The 12905-nt window shown below is 65.2% G+C and overlaps 1 protein-coding gene across 4 annotated transcripts in view; it reads left to right on the forward strand.

The window, feature by feature from the left end:
• RNF144A (ring finger protein 144A) overlaps positions 1 to 12905 on the forward strand; it is a 43284-nt gene that overhangs the window by 18250 nt on the left and 12129 nt on the right. For 2 of the 4 annotated variants that reach the window (XM_070428640.1, XM_070428639.1), the window contains exons 2-4: positions 11928 to 12073; positions 12369 to 12473; positions 12600 to 12660. In XM_070428640.1, the coding sequence (XP_070284741.1) occupies positions 11939 to 12073; positions 12369 to 12473; positions 12600 to 12660 (301 nt within the window). In that variant the 5' untranslated portion in view covers positions 11928 to 11938. Of the gene's footprint in view, positions 1 to 3254; positions 3602 to 10195; positions 10816 to 11927; positions 12074 to 12368; positions 12474 to 12599; positions 12661 to 12905 lie in introns of those variants that run through there. The other 2 variants (XM_070428641.1, XM_070428642.1) reach the window with 2 other exon arrangements.

Raw genomic sequence — 12905 nt, forward strand, 5'->3', positions numbered from 1 at the left:
GCGCTCGGCCCAGAGGGGGAGGGGGGCTCGGCCCAGAGGGGGAGGGGGACTCAGCCTAGAGGGGGAGGGGGACTCGGCCCAGAGGGGGAGGGGGGGCTCGGCCCAGAGGGGGAGGGGGGGCTCGGCCCAGAGGGGGAGGGGGCTTGGCCCAGAGGGGGAGGGGGGGCTCGGCCCAGGGGGGGAGGGGACTCGGCCCAGAGGGGGAGGGGGGCTCGGCTCCGGTTCTGCTGGGGAAGTGGAGTCGAGCCAGTTCCCGGGTTCCAAACGCTGTTCGTCGAGGTGGCGAGAGCGGCCAGGGCGGCACGGACGGTGACGGGCAGACACCTGGGGAGGCGGCTCAGCATGACCCGAGCGAGCGGGGAGCAGTCCCCACGCGGGAGGGGGTGCCGACGGGGTCACAGGCCGCGGCCGCTCCCGCCTGCCCACCTGCTCCCTGGCCCTCGGCTTCCTCACCTGCGAGAGGAGGGGCCTTGGGGCTGTGTCTGCACAAAGTGGGCGGCGTGGCTGGCGCCTCCTGCTCCCACACCCCGACTGCAGGGTGTCAGCAGCTCCCCCGCCCCGCGTGGCCTGTCTGCTTCCTGAGCCGAAGGCCCCGGGGAGGGCGGGCGGGCGGGAGGGCTGCCTTCCCCGTGGCCTTGGCACTGAAGGGATGGTGAGCACATGGGTCGTGGTGATGCCAGCACGGGGTGTGTGTGTGTGTGTGCATGTGCGTGTGTGTGTGCGTGTGCGCGCGTGTGTGCGAGTGCGTGTGTGTGTGTGTGTGTGCGTGTGCGTGTGCGTGCGTGTGCGTGTGCATGTGCGTGTGCGCGCGCGCGTGTGTGTGCGTGTGTGCGTGCGTGTGTGCGCGTGCGTGTGTGCGTGTGTGTGTGTGTGTGTGTGCGCGCGCGTGTGTGCGACATTGAAAAAATGCTTTGAGAAACCCTGCTCCTGTGTTTGAAACGAAGCTGCCCCCTGGATGTCCGCCCGGCTTTTTGGATCCTTCGTTTGTTTTCTTTATGCCTTTTCTTGTACTTTCCCTTCGCACGACACGGGACCCGTGTGCCGCCGGAAAGGGAGGAACAAACACGCCTCCTTTTCTTAAGTCTGATGTGACGTCAGCCGGGGATTCTCTCGGCCTGTCCTCGCCTCTCGGAGAGGCGGGCCGCTTCCCGGGAGTTCGGTGTCTGTTCCGATGGCCTTTCTTTCCCACAGTTGTACTTGGATGTCAGAGCGATAATACGCAGCCCGGCCTGGCTCAGTGAGCGTTGGCCTGTGAACCAGGAGGTCACGGTTTGATCCCTGGTTGAGGCACACGCCCGGGTTGCGGGCTCCATCCCCAGTGGGGGCGTGCGGGAGGCAGCCGATCCATGATTCTCTCTCAGCACGGATGTCTCTCCCCCTCCCTCCCCCTCCCTCTCTGCGATCAGTAAGAATATATTTTCTAAAAGGACTGAATGGAACAGTCTCCAGCGTGACACAGTTAAGTGTGCGGGGAGAGGAGCGCGTTGGAGCAGGAGCCCAGGCCCATTCGGGACACGGGAGCGAGCCAGGTCGGGATTCTCGCCAGAACAAACCCGGCTGGCACTGCCCGCCGAGCCAGCGACTGCCCGCCTCCTCGCCCGCAAACCCAGCTCTTCCGAGTTTATTCTGGGCGCGGAGAGCCGCTCCCGTAATTGAAGCGTGTCCTGCGGCCACGGCCCCAGTGAGGGCTCCGAGGGCTCCGGGCCGACTCCCAGGAGGCCTGGTGGTGGGGACGGCCTCCCGCCCCCCCCCTCCCCGCCGGCCAGCTCTCACGCCGGGACACACAGTTGACAAACAGTCATTTTGTCCGGCTCACCCGGAAAGCCCGTTCCCTGCCTGTGGTGTTTACAGACCCGCGTGGACGGGGCCGGGAGAGGGGAACTGGCCTCAGGACAGAGGAGAGGCTTTGTCCACAGCAGGTTCATCGCCAGGGCCGGGGTGACGTCCTCCGGCCCCGGGTGGGTGACCTCTGCCCTCCGTCCCCCGGCCCCGGGTGGGTGACCTCTGCCCTCCGTCCTCCGGCCCCGGGTGGGTGACCTCTGCCCTCCGTCCTCAGGCCCCGGGTGGGTGACCTCTGCCCTCTGTCCTCCGGCCCCGGGTGGGTGCTCTGCCCTCCGTCCTCCGGCCCCGGGTGGGTGACCTCTGCCCTCCGTCCTCAGGCCCCGGGTGGGTGACCTCTGCCCTCCGTCCTCAGGCCCCGGGGGGTGACCTTTGCCCTCCGTCCTCAGGCCCCGGGGGGTGACCTCTGCCCTCCGTCCTCAGGCCCCGGGAGGGTGACCTCTGCCCTCCGTCCTCCGGCCCCGGGTGGGTGACCTCTGCCCTCCGTCCTCCGGCCCCGGGGGGTGACCTCTGCCCTCCGTCCTCCGGCCCCGGGTGGGTGCTCTGCCCTCCGTCCTCAGGCCCCGGGGGGGTGACCTCTGCCCTCCGTCCTCCGGCCCCGGGGGGGTGACCTCTGCCCTCCGTGGCGCCGTCTGAATCCGCCCGTGCCCTGCAGTGAGCGTGTGAGGTTGGCGGGTTCCTGTGGGTCGGACGCCAGCTGCGGCCCAGGGACGCGGTGGCCGTGCGCTTTATTCTGGGGGAAAACCCCTCGTGCGTAGCCACCCCGTGTGTGTTTCGTAGCGTCTCCACGGCTGTCGCCAGACCCGTCTTCCCCAGAACACGCCCCTGGGCCTGACAGGCGGAAGTGAGCCCTGTCACTCCCCACGCGAGGGACCGACCGGGACAGGGGCCGGGAGGCGGGGGGGGTCTGGCTCGGGCCGTCCCTGCCCCTGGTCCCTGAGGAGGGGCCCGAGCACGGGGCCTGTCGCGAGTCTCTGGACACTTGTCTCCTCCAGGTGTGGGGCCGACGAGCATTTTTATTCCGACGCAGAGGAAGTTGCGCGGGGTGTGGTGACGAGCCCGCTGCTCAGGGAGGCTCCACGCCCAGCGCCTGTGTGGGTGGCGCCTGAGCCTCGTCCCAGGCGGCCGATGGGGACGGGCACCACGGGCACGAACTCCCTGCCGCCGGGACGCTCTGGTGAGGCCGAGGGTGACCCCTCGAGCAGGGTCACCTCGAGTTTGCCTGCGCGGAGTGTGGGGCGCGGGGAGCGGGGGTGCGGGGTGTGGGGAGCGGGGTGCGGGGCGCGGGGAGGGGGAGGGGGCGGCGAATGAATTGTGCCGACCACGTCCGTGGCGCGTGTTCTCCGTGCCGGGCCCACGGCTTGGGCGGAGCGGGCTCTGTTATTCGTGGCGCCGTCGTTCTAGAACAGGCAGGTCAAACTCAAAGGCTGACACGGGCCAAATAAACAAGGTTCCATTTCCATAGAAACGTAGGTTTATTTCGGTAGAGACGTGCTGAATGCAAAGGGCTGAAATAAATGAGTCATCATTAACACAAAATAATGGAACATTTTAATAAAAATTAATATTTTCTCTTGAACATTAACTTACCAGGCACTGAATAACTGCACAGAATAATAAGCGTCACGCAAATAAACCTATTTTTCTTGTTCTCCGAAAGTGAAATATTTCCTGTTGCTCACACCACACAGGTCAGTCCAAGACGAATGACGTGGCCATCGGCTGCTAGAACATCCGCTGCTGGTATCAGTGGGGAGAGATGGTGAGCCTGCGCGTAAGGCACGTGAGGGAAATGAATGCAACACGGTGATAGTCATCAGTCATTAGTGAACGCTGTAGTTCGTTATTAATAGCGATGTATAACAGGATATTGTAAAAATTAACTTACACAATTTTACTAAAACGTTTCTTACAGACCGTTACATTGGCTGGGCCAAAACAGTATTCGTTGTGGGCAGCTTGCAGCCCGCGGCCGCGTGTTTGACATCCTTGTTCTAGAGCAGTGGTTCTCAACCTTGGCTGCCCATGAGAATCCCCTGGGAATCTTTTTAAAATCCTGATTTCTGGGCCTCATCCTCCGGAAATTCTGTTTCTTTGTTACTAATGTTGTGGCCCCACCCCATCACAAACAGAATTTCCGGAGGGTGAGGCCCAGAAATCAGGATTTTAAAAAGATTCCCAGGTGACTCTAACGTGCAGCCAAGGTGGAGAACCACTGCTCTTTAGACTAACGATCCGCCGTTGCCTTCTGCGCGCTGTGTACGAGGGCGAGCAGACCCGGGGAGGACGGGCAAGGCTCCGGGCGGGAGAGATCCACGCTGCGGGGGAGTGAACGGGCGGGGACCAGGGCTGAGCCTGCAGGGAGGAGCGGAGGGCGAGGTGCTGGCGGCAGCAGGTGAGGCGTCTGCCTGGAACGTGCGTCACGCAGTCACTGGGGCCCGGAGCTGGGGGACGAGATGAAGCCGTGTCGAGGCCGCTCGCAGGCGTCGGGGGAGCCCAGGCACAGCACCCCCACCTGGACCCGCTCTGCCCGTGGCGGGCGGACAGGAGAGGGGAGGGCCCGGGGCCCAGCTGACAGGGGCTGGGTCCCCACGGCCTGGGCGGCAGGACGCCCCTGAGCCCCTCTGTGGGTCGGATGCGGGCTCCCCTGTGCGGGGAGCACGCGGGTCGGACCTAGCGGGTTCCGTGCTTTTGGTGCCGTCGTTCTAAGCTAACGGCTCTCAGGCGGCCTCGGGTTTTGCCTCGTTAAGAGGACGTCTCCCAGGAGATCCGTTATTGGGCCCGCGGCTCCGTCCTGCCCTGAGACGGACTTCCGGGGCCGCTCCCGTCCGTGCCCCGCGGCCCAGGCTGCACGCACAGGGTCTCCCCACAGAGAGGGATCCCCACAGAGAGGGATCCCCACAGAGAGGGATCCCCACAGAGAGGGACCCCCACAGAGAGGGACTCCCCCACAGAGAGGGACCCCACAGAGAGGGATCCCCACAGAGAGGGACCCCCACAGAGAGGGACCCCCACAGAGAGGGACCCCACAGAGAGGGATCCCCACAGAGAGGGACCCCCACAGAGAGGGACTCCCCCACAGAGAGGGACCCCACAGAGAGGGATCCCCACAGAGAGGGACCCCCACAGAGAGGGACTCCCCCACAGAGAGGGACCCCACAGAGAGGGACCCCCACAGAGAGGGACTCCCCCACAGAGAGGGACCCCACAGAGAGGGACCCCCACAGAGAGGGACTCCCCCACAGAGAGGGACCCCCACAGAGAGGGACCCCCACAGAGAGGGACCCCCACAGAGAGGGACTACCCCACAGAGAGGGACCCCACAGAGAGGGACCCCCACAGAGAGGGACCCCCACAGAGAGGGACCCCCACAGAGAGGGACCCCCACAGAGAGGGACTCCCCCACAGAGAGGGACCCCCACAGAGAGGGATCCCCACAGAGAGGGACTCCCCCACAGAGAGGGACTCCCCCACAGAGAGGGACCCCCACAGAGAGGGACCCCCACAGAGAGGGACCCCCACAGAAAGGGACTCCCCCACAGAGAGGGACCCCCACAGAGAGGGACTACCCCACAGAGAGGGACCCCCACAGAGAGGGACCCCCACAGAGAGGGACTCCCCCACAGAGAGGGACCCCCACAGAGAGGGACCCCCACAGAGAGGGACCCCACAGAGAGGGATCCCCACAGAGAGGGACCCCCACAGAGAGGGATCCCCACAGAGAGGGACTCCCCCACAGAGAGGGACCCCCACAGAGGCCCTGAGCGAGCCCGGCAGTGGCCGTGGCGGGAAATCAATGCATCCCCGGCCCTGGGGGGGGGTGTTCCCCGAGGGAAGCTTCTGCCGGAACACCTGCTCCCAGGTTGGGGTGTTTCCTCGGGATGGTGGGAGGTCCCACCTGTTTTCCCGGGAGGAAGGTTGCGTCAGTGGATTCAGGACGCGATCCCGTGGGGGTGGGCTTGGGCAGAGCTGCTCCGGAGACAAAGGCGCTGGGGCTGCGGCGAGCCCCGCCGTCTGTTCTGTCCGGGCGCTCCTTCCGTCTTCGTGAATATTATATTTTTTTAAATAAATTTTTATTGATTCCAGAGAGGAAGGGAGAGAGACATATAGAAACAGCAATGATGAGAGAGAATCATTGATCGGCTGCCTCCTGCACGCCCCCCACTGGGGACCGAGCCCACAACCCGGGCCTGTGCCCTGACCGGGAATCGCACCCTGACCTGGTTCCTAGGTCGACGCTCAGCCGCTGGGCCTCGCCGGCCGGGCTTGGTGAATCCCCTTTAGTTGAGGCTCCTGCCGGCACCTGTGGGTCCTGCCGCCATGTCGGAGCTGATTCTGAGTAAGTTCTGTGGTTGGTTTTCTGTCTCCTGGGCTCCCCGCGGGGTTAGCTGGGGATGGCGGACGGGCGAGGTCCTGGGTCCGAGGGGACGTCCCCGCCTTGGCGGCAGTTCCGCTGTCACGGCCCTCCCTCTGACTTTGGTTCCCTCCTCTGCACGTGGGTCTCCCCGGCGGGGTCAGGAGAGACCGGGGTGGGGCCTAGGTGGCCCCCGAGTGCTGTCGGAGGCGACCTCCCATGGTGGGTGCGGGCGTGGACACGTGTCTCAGGCTCTGGGAGCAGAAGCCGTGGGCCCGGTGGATGAAGCTGCGCGGGTGAGCCCTTGCTGACCCCCTGACCTCGGCCACACCCCGGACCAGTGGTCTTGCCATCCAGTCCCAGGACCCCCTGAGGCCCTGGCCTTTGTCCTGGAGGGGGTGGGGGGACCAGAACAGGGCAGGTTTCTGGGTTACGGAGCTGCCTCCGGCATTGGCCATGGGGACACGGTGGGGGTGGGGGGCTCTCTGTGGGGCTGACCTGTCCTCTCGCCGGGGCCGCGGGCACGGGGTGGGGGTGGCCTCCTGGGCCCGGAGGGGCCTGTCGTTGCGCCACCAGGTCACGCCCTTCCCCATAGTCGGGGGCTCCGTGGGACTAAAGAGATTAGGGGGTCATTTCTCGCCTCTAGTGTTTGTTCTTTGGTTGGGAACTGAGAGGGGCCCTTCTGTGCCCGAGGGGACCAGCGGAACAGCAGGTGCAGGCAGTGGGCAGCGGCTGGTCACGGGCGGGAGTGAGGCCCCGAGTGGGGCTGAGGCACAGGTCTCCTCAGGTGAAAGCGCAGTGTGCAGCAGGCCCCCCGAGACTCCCCCTCCAGGAGCCCTGGGTGGTGTCCTCATGGGGCACCCTGCCCAGCCCCCCAACAGCAGCCGGAGCTGGGCTTGCTGAGGGCCCTGTCTGTGCAGCCGGCCTGCTGTCTGCCAGGGGTGCTGCCTGCAGCTGGGATGGGGGGTGGGCTCCCCCGGCAGCGGCTCCCCCTGCCTCCCCTGCCCACCAGGCATTTCCTGTCCCCTGGCCGAGGCCGCAGTCCACTGTGGGTCCCAGGCCCAAAGTGACAGGCTGCTCCTCCCCCCTCCCCCGGGCAGGGCAGGCGACGAAGTTACTGAGCGTCCGAGGCTGTGTCTTCAATGGACCCGTTCAGGCGGGTTCGGGGGGGCGGGCAGCTCAGCCAGCCGGGCCCTCTCTGTCCATTGTGTCTGTTCTTCCGCCCCTGAGAGCCCTGAGTGTGGCCTGTTTCTGTGGGAGGATGAGAGCAGTGCCCTCCCCCCCTCTCTCCTTCCTTTAGTCCCGTGGTTCTCAACCTTCCTGATGCTGCGACCCTTTAATACAGTTCCTCATGCTGTGGTGACCCCCAACCATAACATTATTGTCGTTGCTACTTCATCACTGTAATTTTGCTGCTGTTATGAATCGTCATGTAAATATCTGATATGCAGGATGGATTTTCATTGTTACAAATTGAACATAAAGCATAGCGATTAATCACAAAAACAATATGTAATTATACATGTGTTTTCCGATGGTCTTAGGTGACCCCTGTGAAAGGGTCGTTCGACCCCCAAAGGGGTCGCGACCCACAGGCTGAGAACCGCTGCTTTAGTCCTCCCTCCCTCCTCCTTCCTCCCCTCGCTCCTCCCTTTCTCTTTCTCTTTCCTTTCTCCCTCCTCCCTCCCTCCTTCCCTTGCTTCCAGGCCCCCAGGGCTGTGGGTGTGCGGGGGAGAGTGTCTGAAGGTCTAGTTGAGCCACTGCCCCCCTGGAGCGCCTCGGTGATGAGGCCCAGGTGCTGTTATATTGGGCGCCGCCCTGTGCCCTCACCTGAGCCGAGTCACCTCTGAAGACACGGAGGCCGGGGGCTGCCCCGTGTGCCTGCTGGGGGCGCCGTCCGGTCCCCGCACTTACATTAGGGCTCACGCTTGGCGTTCCGTGTTCCGTGGATGGTGACGAATGTACATGACAGTGTCCGCGTCGCCTCCACGACCGGCTTGTCTCCGTGGGGCTCCGTGTCCCGTGGGCCGTGGGAGCGCGTCTCCCCAGCCCACGTCTCCAGCGTCTGGAAGGCCCGCAGGCTGCCTGTCCCTCCCCTTCTGGGGGCGCCTGGCTGCTCCCCGCTCGGGCGGCGATGGGACTGTGGCGGCTGTGGCCTCCGCTGCGGGTGTGCGTGGGTGTGCGTTTTCACATTTTTGGGGCCGATGTTGGGCAGCAGTGACTGGAAATAGTCAGGTGTTCCGTCCGCCCAGGCCTGACAGGGGAGCAGGGGCCGGGGGAGGCGGTCCCGGGACTGGCCAGCAGCTGCTCTCCTGCCCTTTGCTCTCGGAAGGGGTGCAGGTGGCAGAGCGGGACCCACAGCGCCCGCAGCCTGCAGCCGGGGCCGGGCCCTGGCCCAGGGGCCCTGTCGTCTGTGGACCTCCTCCCTCCACCCTGGCCCAGTGGCCCTGTCGTCCGTGGACCTCCTCCCTCCACCCTGGCCCCGTGGCCCTGTCGTCTGTGGACCTCCTCCCTCCACCCTGGCCCAGTGGCCCTGTCGTCCGTGGACCTCCTCCCTCCAGGCTGAGCGCGCTGCAGCTTCCTCCTCGTCCGCACGCCTCCCGTCCCCGCTCTGTGCATGGCCCGGCCCTCGCTGAACAGGCAGCTGGCCTCCTGACCCCTCGGAGTTGCTTGGATGGAATAATAGAATCGACCAGATGTTCTTAAAATAGTTTGTTGTTTGTAAGACTCGACACTCCCCGAGGGAAACAAAGACTGTGTTTTCCTTTGCTTGTGCGTTGTGACTCCTAGCAAATTCCTGTTTCAGCTTCGCAGCTGTTGGCTGTTCACAGAGTCCTGCTCCGCCATCCTGTGAGTGGGCCGGGGGCTCAGACAGCAGATCCATCCTGTGAGCGGGCCGGGGGCTCAGGCAGCAGATCCATCCTGTGAGCGGGCCGGGTGGGCTCAGACAGCAGATCCATCCTGTGAGCGGGCCGGGGGCTCAGGCAGCAGATCCATCCTGTGAGCGGGCCAGGGGCTCAGGCAGCAGGTCCATCCTCTAAGCGGCCGGGTGGGCTCAGGCAGCAGATCCATCCTGTGAGCGGGCCGGGTGGGCTCAGACAGCAGATCCATCCTGTGAGCGGGCCGGGTGGGCTCAGACAGCAGGTCCATCCTGTGTGCGGGCCGGGGGCTCAGGCAGCAGATCCATCCTGTGAGCGGGCCGGGGGCTCAGGCAGCAGGTCCATCCTCTAAGCGGCCGGGTGGGCTCAGGCAGCAGATCCATCCCGTGAGCGGGCCGGGTGGGCTCAGACAGCAGATCCATCCTGTGAGCGGGCCGGGGGCTCAGACAGCAGGTCCATCCTCTAAGCGGCCGGGTGGGCTCAGGCAGCAGATCCATCCTGTGAGCGGGCCGGGGGCTCAGGCAGCAGATCCATCCTGTGAGCGGGCCGGGGGCTCAGGCAGCAGATCCATCCTGTGAGCGGGCCGGGGGCTCAGGCAGCAGGTCCATCCTGTGAGCGGGCCGGGGGCTCAGGCAGCAGATCCATCCTGTGAGCGGGCCGGGGGCTCAGGCAGCAGGTCCATCCTGTGAGCGGGCCGGGTGGGCTCAGGCAGCAGGTCCATCCTCTAAGCGGCCGGGTGGCCTCAGACAGCAGGTCCATCCTGTGAGCGGGCCGGGTGGGTTCAGACAGCAGGCCCATCCTCTGAGCGGGCCGGGTGGGTTCAGACCCATCCTGTGAGCGGGCCGGGTGGGCTCAGACCCATCTTCTGAGCGGGGCCGGGTGGGCTCAGGCAGCAGGCCCATCCTGTGAGCGGGACCGGGGGGGCTCAGACAGCAGGCCCAACCTCTGAGCAGCTGGGTGGGCTCAGACCCATCCTCTGAGCGGCCGGGTGGGCTCAGACCCATCCTCTGAGCGGGGCCGGGTGGGCTCAGACCCATCCTGTGAGCGGGCCGGGTGGGCTCAGACCCATCCTGTGAGCAGGCCGGGTGGGCTCAGACAACAGGCTCGTTTTGGGGTAAAATATGTCCCATTGTCGTCAGCGTCTGTGTGGGGATGTTGAATGCAGGGCAGAGGGTCTCTGCCCACGAGGGGGCGCTGACGGGTGCTGGGGAGCTGGGATCTGACCTGAGACGGTCAGGGCCTGGGGGGAGGAGCCCAGGGCAGTGGGAGCCACGCCCTCTCAAGGTCAAGTGGAAAGGGCCGTCCAGGGGGAAAGGAAGCAGGAGGTCGAGCCTGCAGTATGCTCAGGGTCACGTCTGTGCAGAGGACGTAAACAGGAAGGGGCCTCGCCGGGGCTGGTGGCGAGGTTGTCGGGAAGGACAGCCGGCGGGACCTGGTCTAGGGTGACAGGCGGCAGTTAGGGCGGGAGGAGAGTTGGGGGTGGGCTTCGGGGACCCCAGGTGGAAGGGGGACCCCTCGGTTCCCGCCCTTCTGAAACGCACGTGGGCCACATCCGGCCCGGGACCCCACGACAGGGGTGAGGCCGGAGACGCTGCTTCCTCCGACCTTCAGCCTGAGCGACCTTGGGGCCGAGTGCCTCACAGCCTCCCTCCCTTCAGCCCCGGCCCCTTAGCCCCGGTCCTGAGCTGCCCAAGCAGGTGACGGTCCGGGAATTGCAAGGAAGCGCCCACTCGTGAAGCAGGGGTACGTGGAGGTGACTCAGGTTTGGAAACGCAGGAGGGAGGAGATGGAAGCTCCTAGAAGTTACGTCATTTCTCCAGCATCGCGCACCGAGGGCCGACGACAGCTTGGCCTCACGTCCCTTGATTCCAGAGCAGGATCTGTTTATCCCAAGACGCTGCCCGGGGCCTGGAGACTCTGACCTCAGGCCTTTCAGCACAGCCCCACCCCCCACCCCCCGCCCCCCGCCCCCCGCCACGCCCCCCCCACCCCCAGTGGTGGACGCAGTGAGCAGCCACTGCCCCCTGGAGGACACTCCCAGAATTCTTAAAAAAAAACCCATTTTTATTATTGATTTCAGGGAGGAAGGGAGAGGGAGAGAGAGAAACATCAATAATGAGAGAGGATCATTGATGCATCAGCTGCCTTCTGCACGCCCCTCCCTGGGGATGGAGCCCGCAACCCGGGCATGTGCCCTGCCCTGGAATCGAACCGTGACCTCTGGGTGGGGAGAGGCCAGAGTGTGTCGCGAGGACAGGGGTGGGGGGGGTGGACCTGGCTTCCCCGTGTGCTGAGTGTGACGCAGCAGGTCCCAGAGCGAGCAACTGTGGAGGCCTGGCCTCCTGAAGCCGGTTTAGGGGACCTGCCGGGGCGTCCGGAGGCCGTGGGGCCTGGGCCGTGTCTGAGGTTCGGGGGCCCCTGGGACATGGACGGAGCCAGAGCGCAAGGCGCGGTCCCTCCCGCGGTCACCAGGGCTGAGGTCACCGCCCCCATCGATGGCTCTCGCAGCAGCAGCACCGGCTGCTGAGGCTTTGGCCTCCTGGCCTGGGTGCTTGGGGGGGGGGTCCCCTTACTCAGTGGCCCTCAGAGGGATGGAGGAAAGTGGGGGGCGTGTGGGTCTCACCATTTAACCTTGACCGTCACCATCCATACAGGGAAGGAACCACCCATAGACCCAAGTCAGGGGCCTCTGGGGAACCTCTCAGAGGACCCCAGTGGGTCCCCGAAACCCCAGGGTCAGCAGCAGTCCCTGGGCCACCGCCCGGCCCCCCCTCCAGGCTGCAGCCAGGAAACTCGACCCCTGCCTGCCCCCACGCAGGGGGAGGAGGGTTCTGACGGCGCCTTCTCTCCCGCAGACTGCTCGGCCATGACCACAGCGTGGTACCGGCCCACGTGGGACCTGGCCCTGGACCCGCTGGTGTCGTGCAAGCTGTGCCTCGGCGAGTACCCGGTGGAGCAGATGACCACCCTGGCCCAGTGCCGCTGCGTCTTCTGCACGCTGGTGGGTGCGGGCCCTTCCGAGGGGGGCTTCAGGGTTTGCTTCCGTGTCTGCAGACCACACCCTTTTTTGGTAATATCCTACATAATAAAGAGGTCATATGCAAATGGTCACTACGCCGTGACACATAATGACCAACGGCAGGAGGGCAGGGCAGCATCAGTCTTGGTGAGGGAACACCGCCTCTGGCAGCTGCGGGCTCCCAGTGGCAGTGCCAGCCTGCCTGGACCACGTGCACGGCGCCCGCTCCCTGTGGTCACATGTGCCCGTCTCACAGAGGCGTCTCTGTCTCCCTCAGTGCCTGAAGCAGTACGTGGAGCTCCTGATCAAAGAAGGATTCGAAACCGCTATCAGCTGCCCGGACGCCGCCTGCCCGAAGCAGGGCCGCCTGCAGGAGCACGAGGCAGGCGCCTGGACAGCCGGGGGGGGGGGGGGGGGGGTGTTGGTGCAGGTGCTGTTGGGGCTGAGCCGGCCTGGGCCCAGCCCTCAGCTTGTCACACCCCTCGTCCGTGTGTTTTTCCTCCCTCAGATCGAGTGCATGGTTGCGGCTGAAATTATGCAAAGATATAAAAAGCTACAATTTGAAAGAGGTAGGTGCAGGTGGACGAGCCAGTTCCGAGGCCTCTGCCTGCCCCCGGGCGACCTGCGGGCGTGTGTTCGGAGGAGGGGACGGGGCCTCATTCGCTACGACAGGAGGGACCCGAGCTGGAGGGCCTTGGGAGCGGTGTGGGAGCAGGAGGGGTTCACGAACCACAATCGTTTATAGAGACCTGGGCTACGGGGGCGGCTCAGCGAGGCTGGACCCCGGGGCATGGCTCCTCAGCCAGGGGAAGGC

The sequence above is a fragment of the Myotis yumanensis genome, unplaced genomic scaffold, assembly GCF_028538775.1.
Source record: "Myotis yumanensis isolate MYYU_CA2020_CCGP unplaced genomic scaffold, mMyoYum1.0.hap1 SCAF_11, whole genome shotgun sequence".
Classification (NCBI taxonomy): Eukaryota; Metazoa; Chordata; class Mammalia; order Chiroptera; family Vespertilionidae; genus Myotis; species Myotis yumanensis.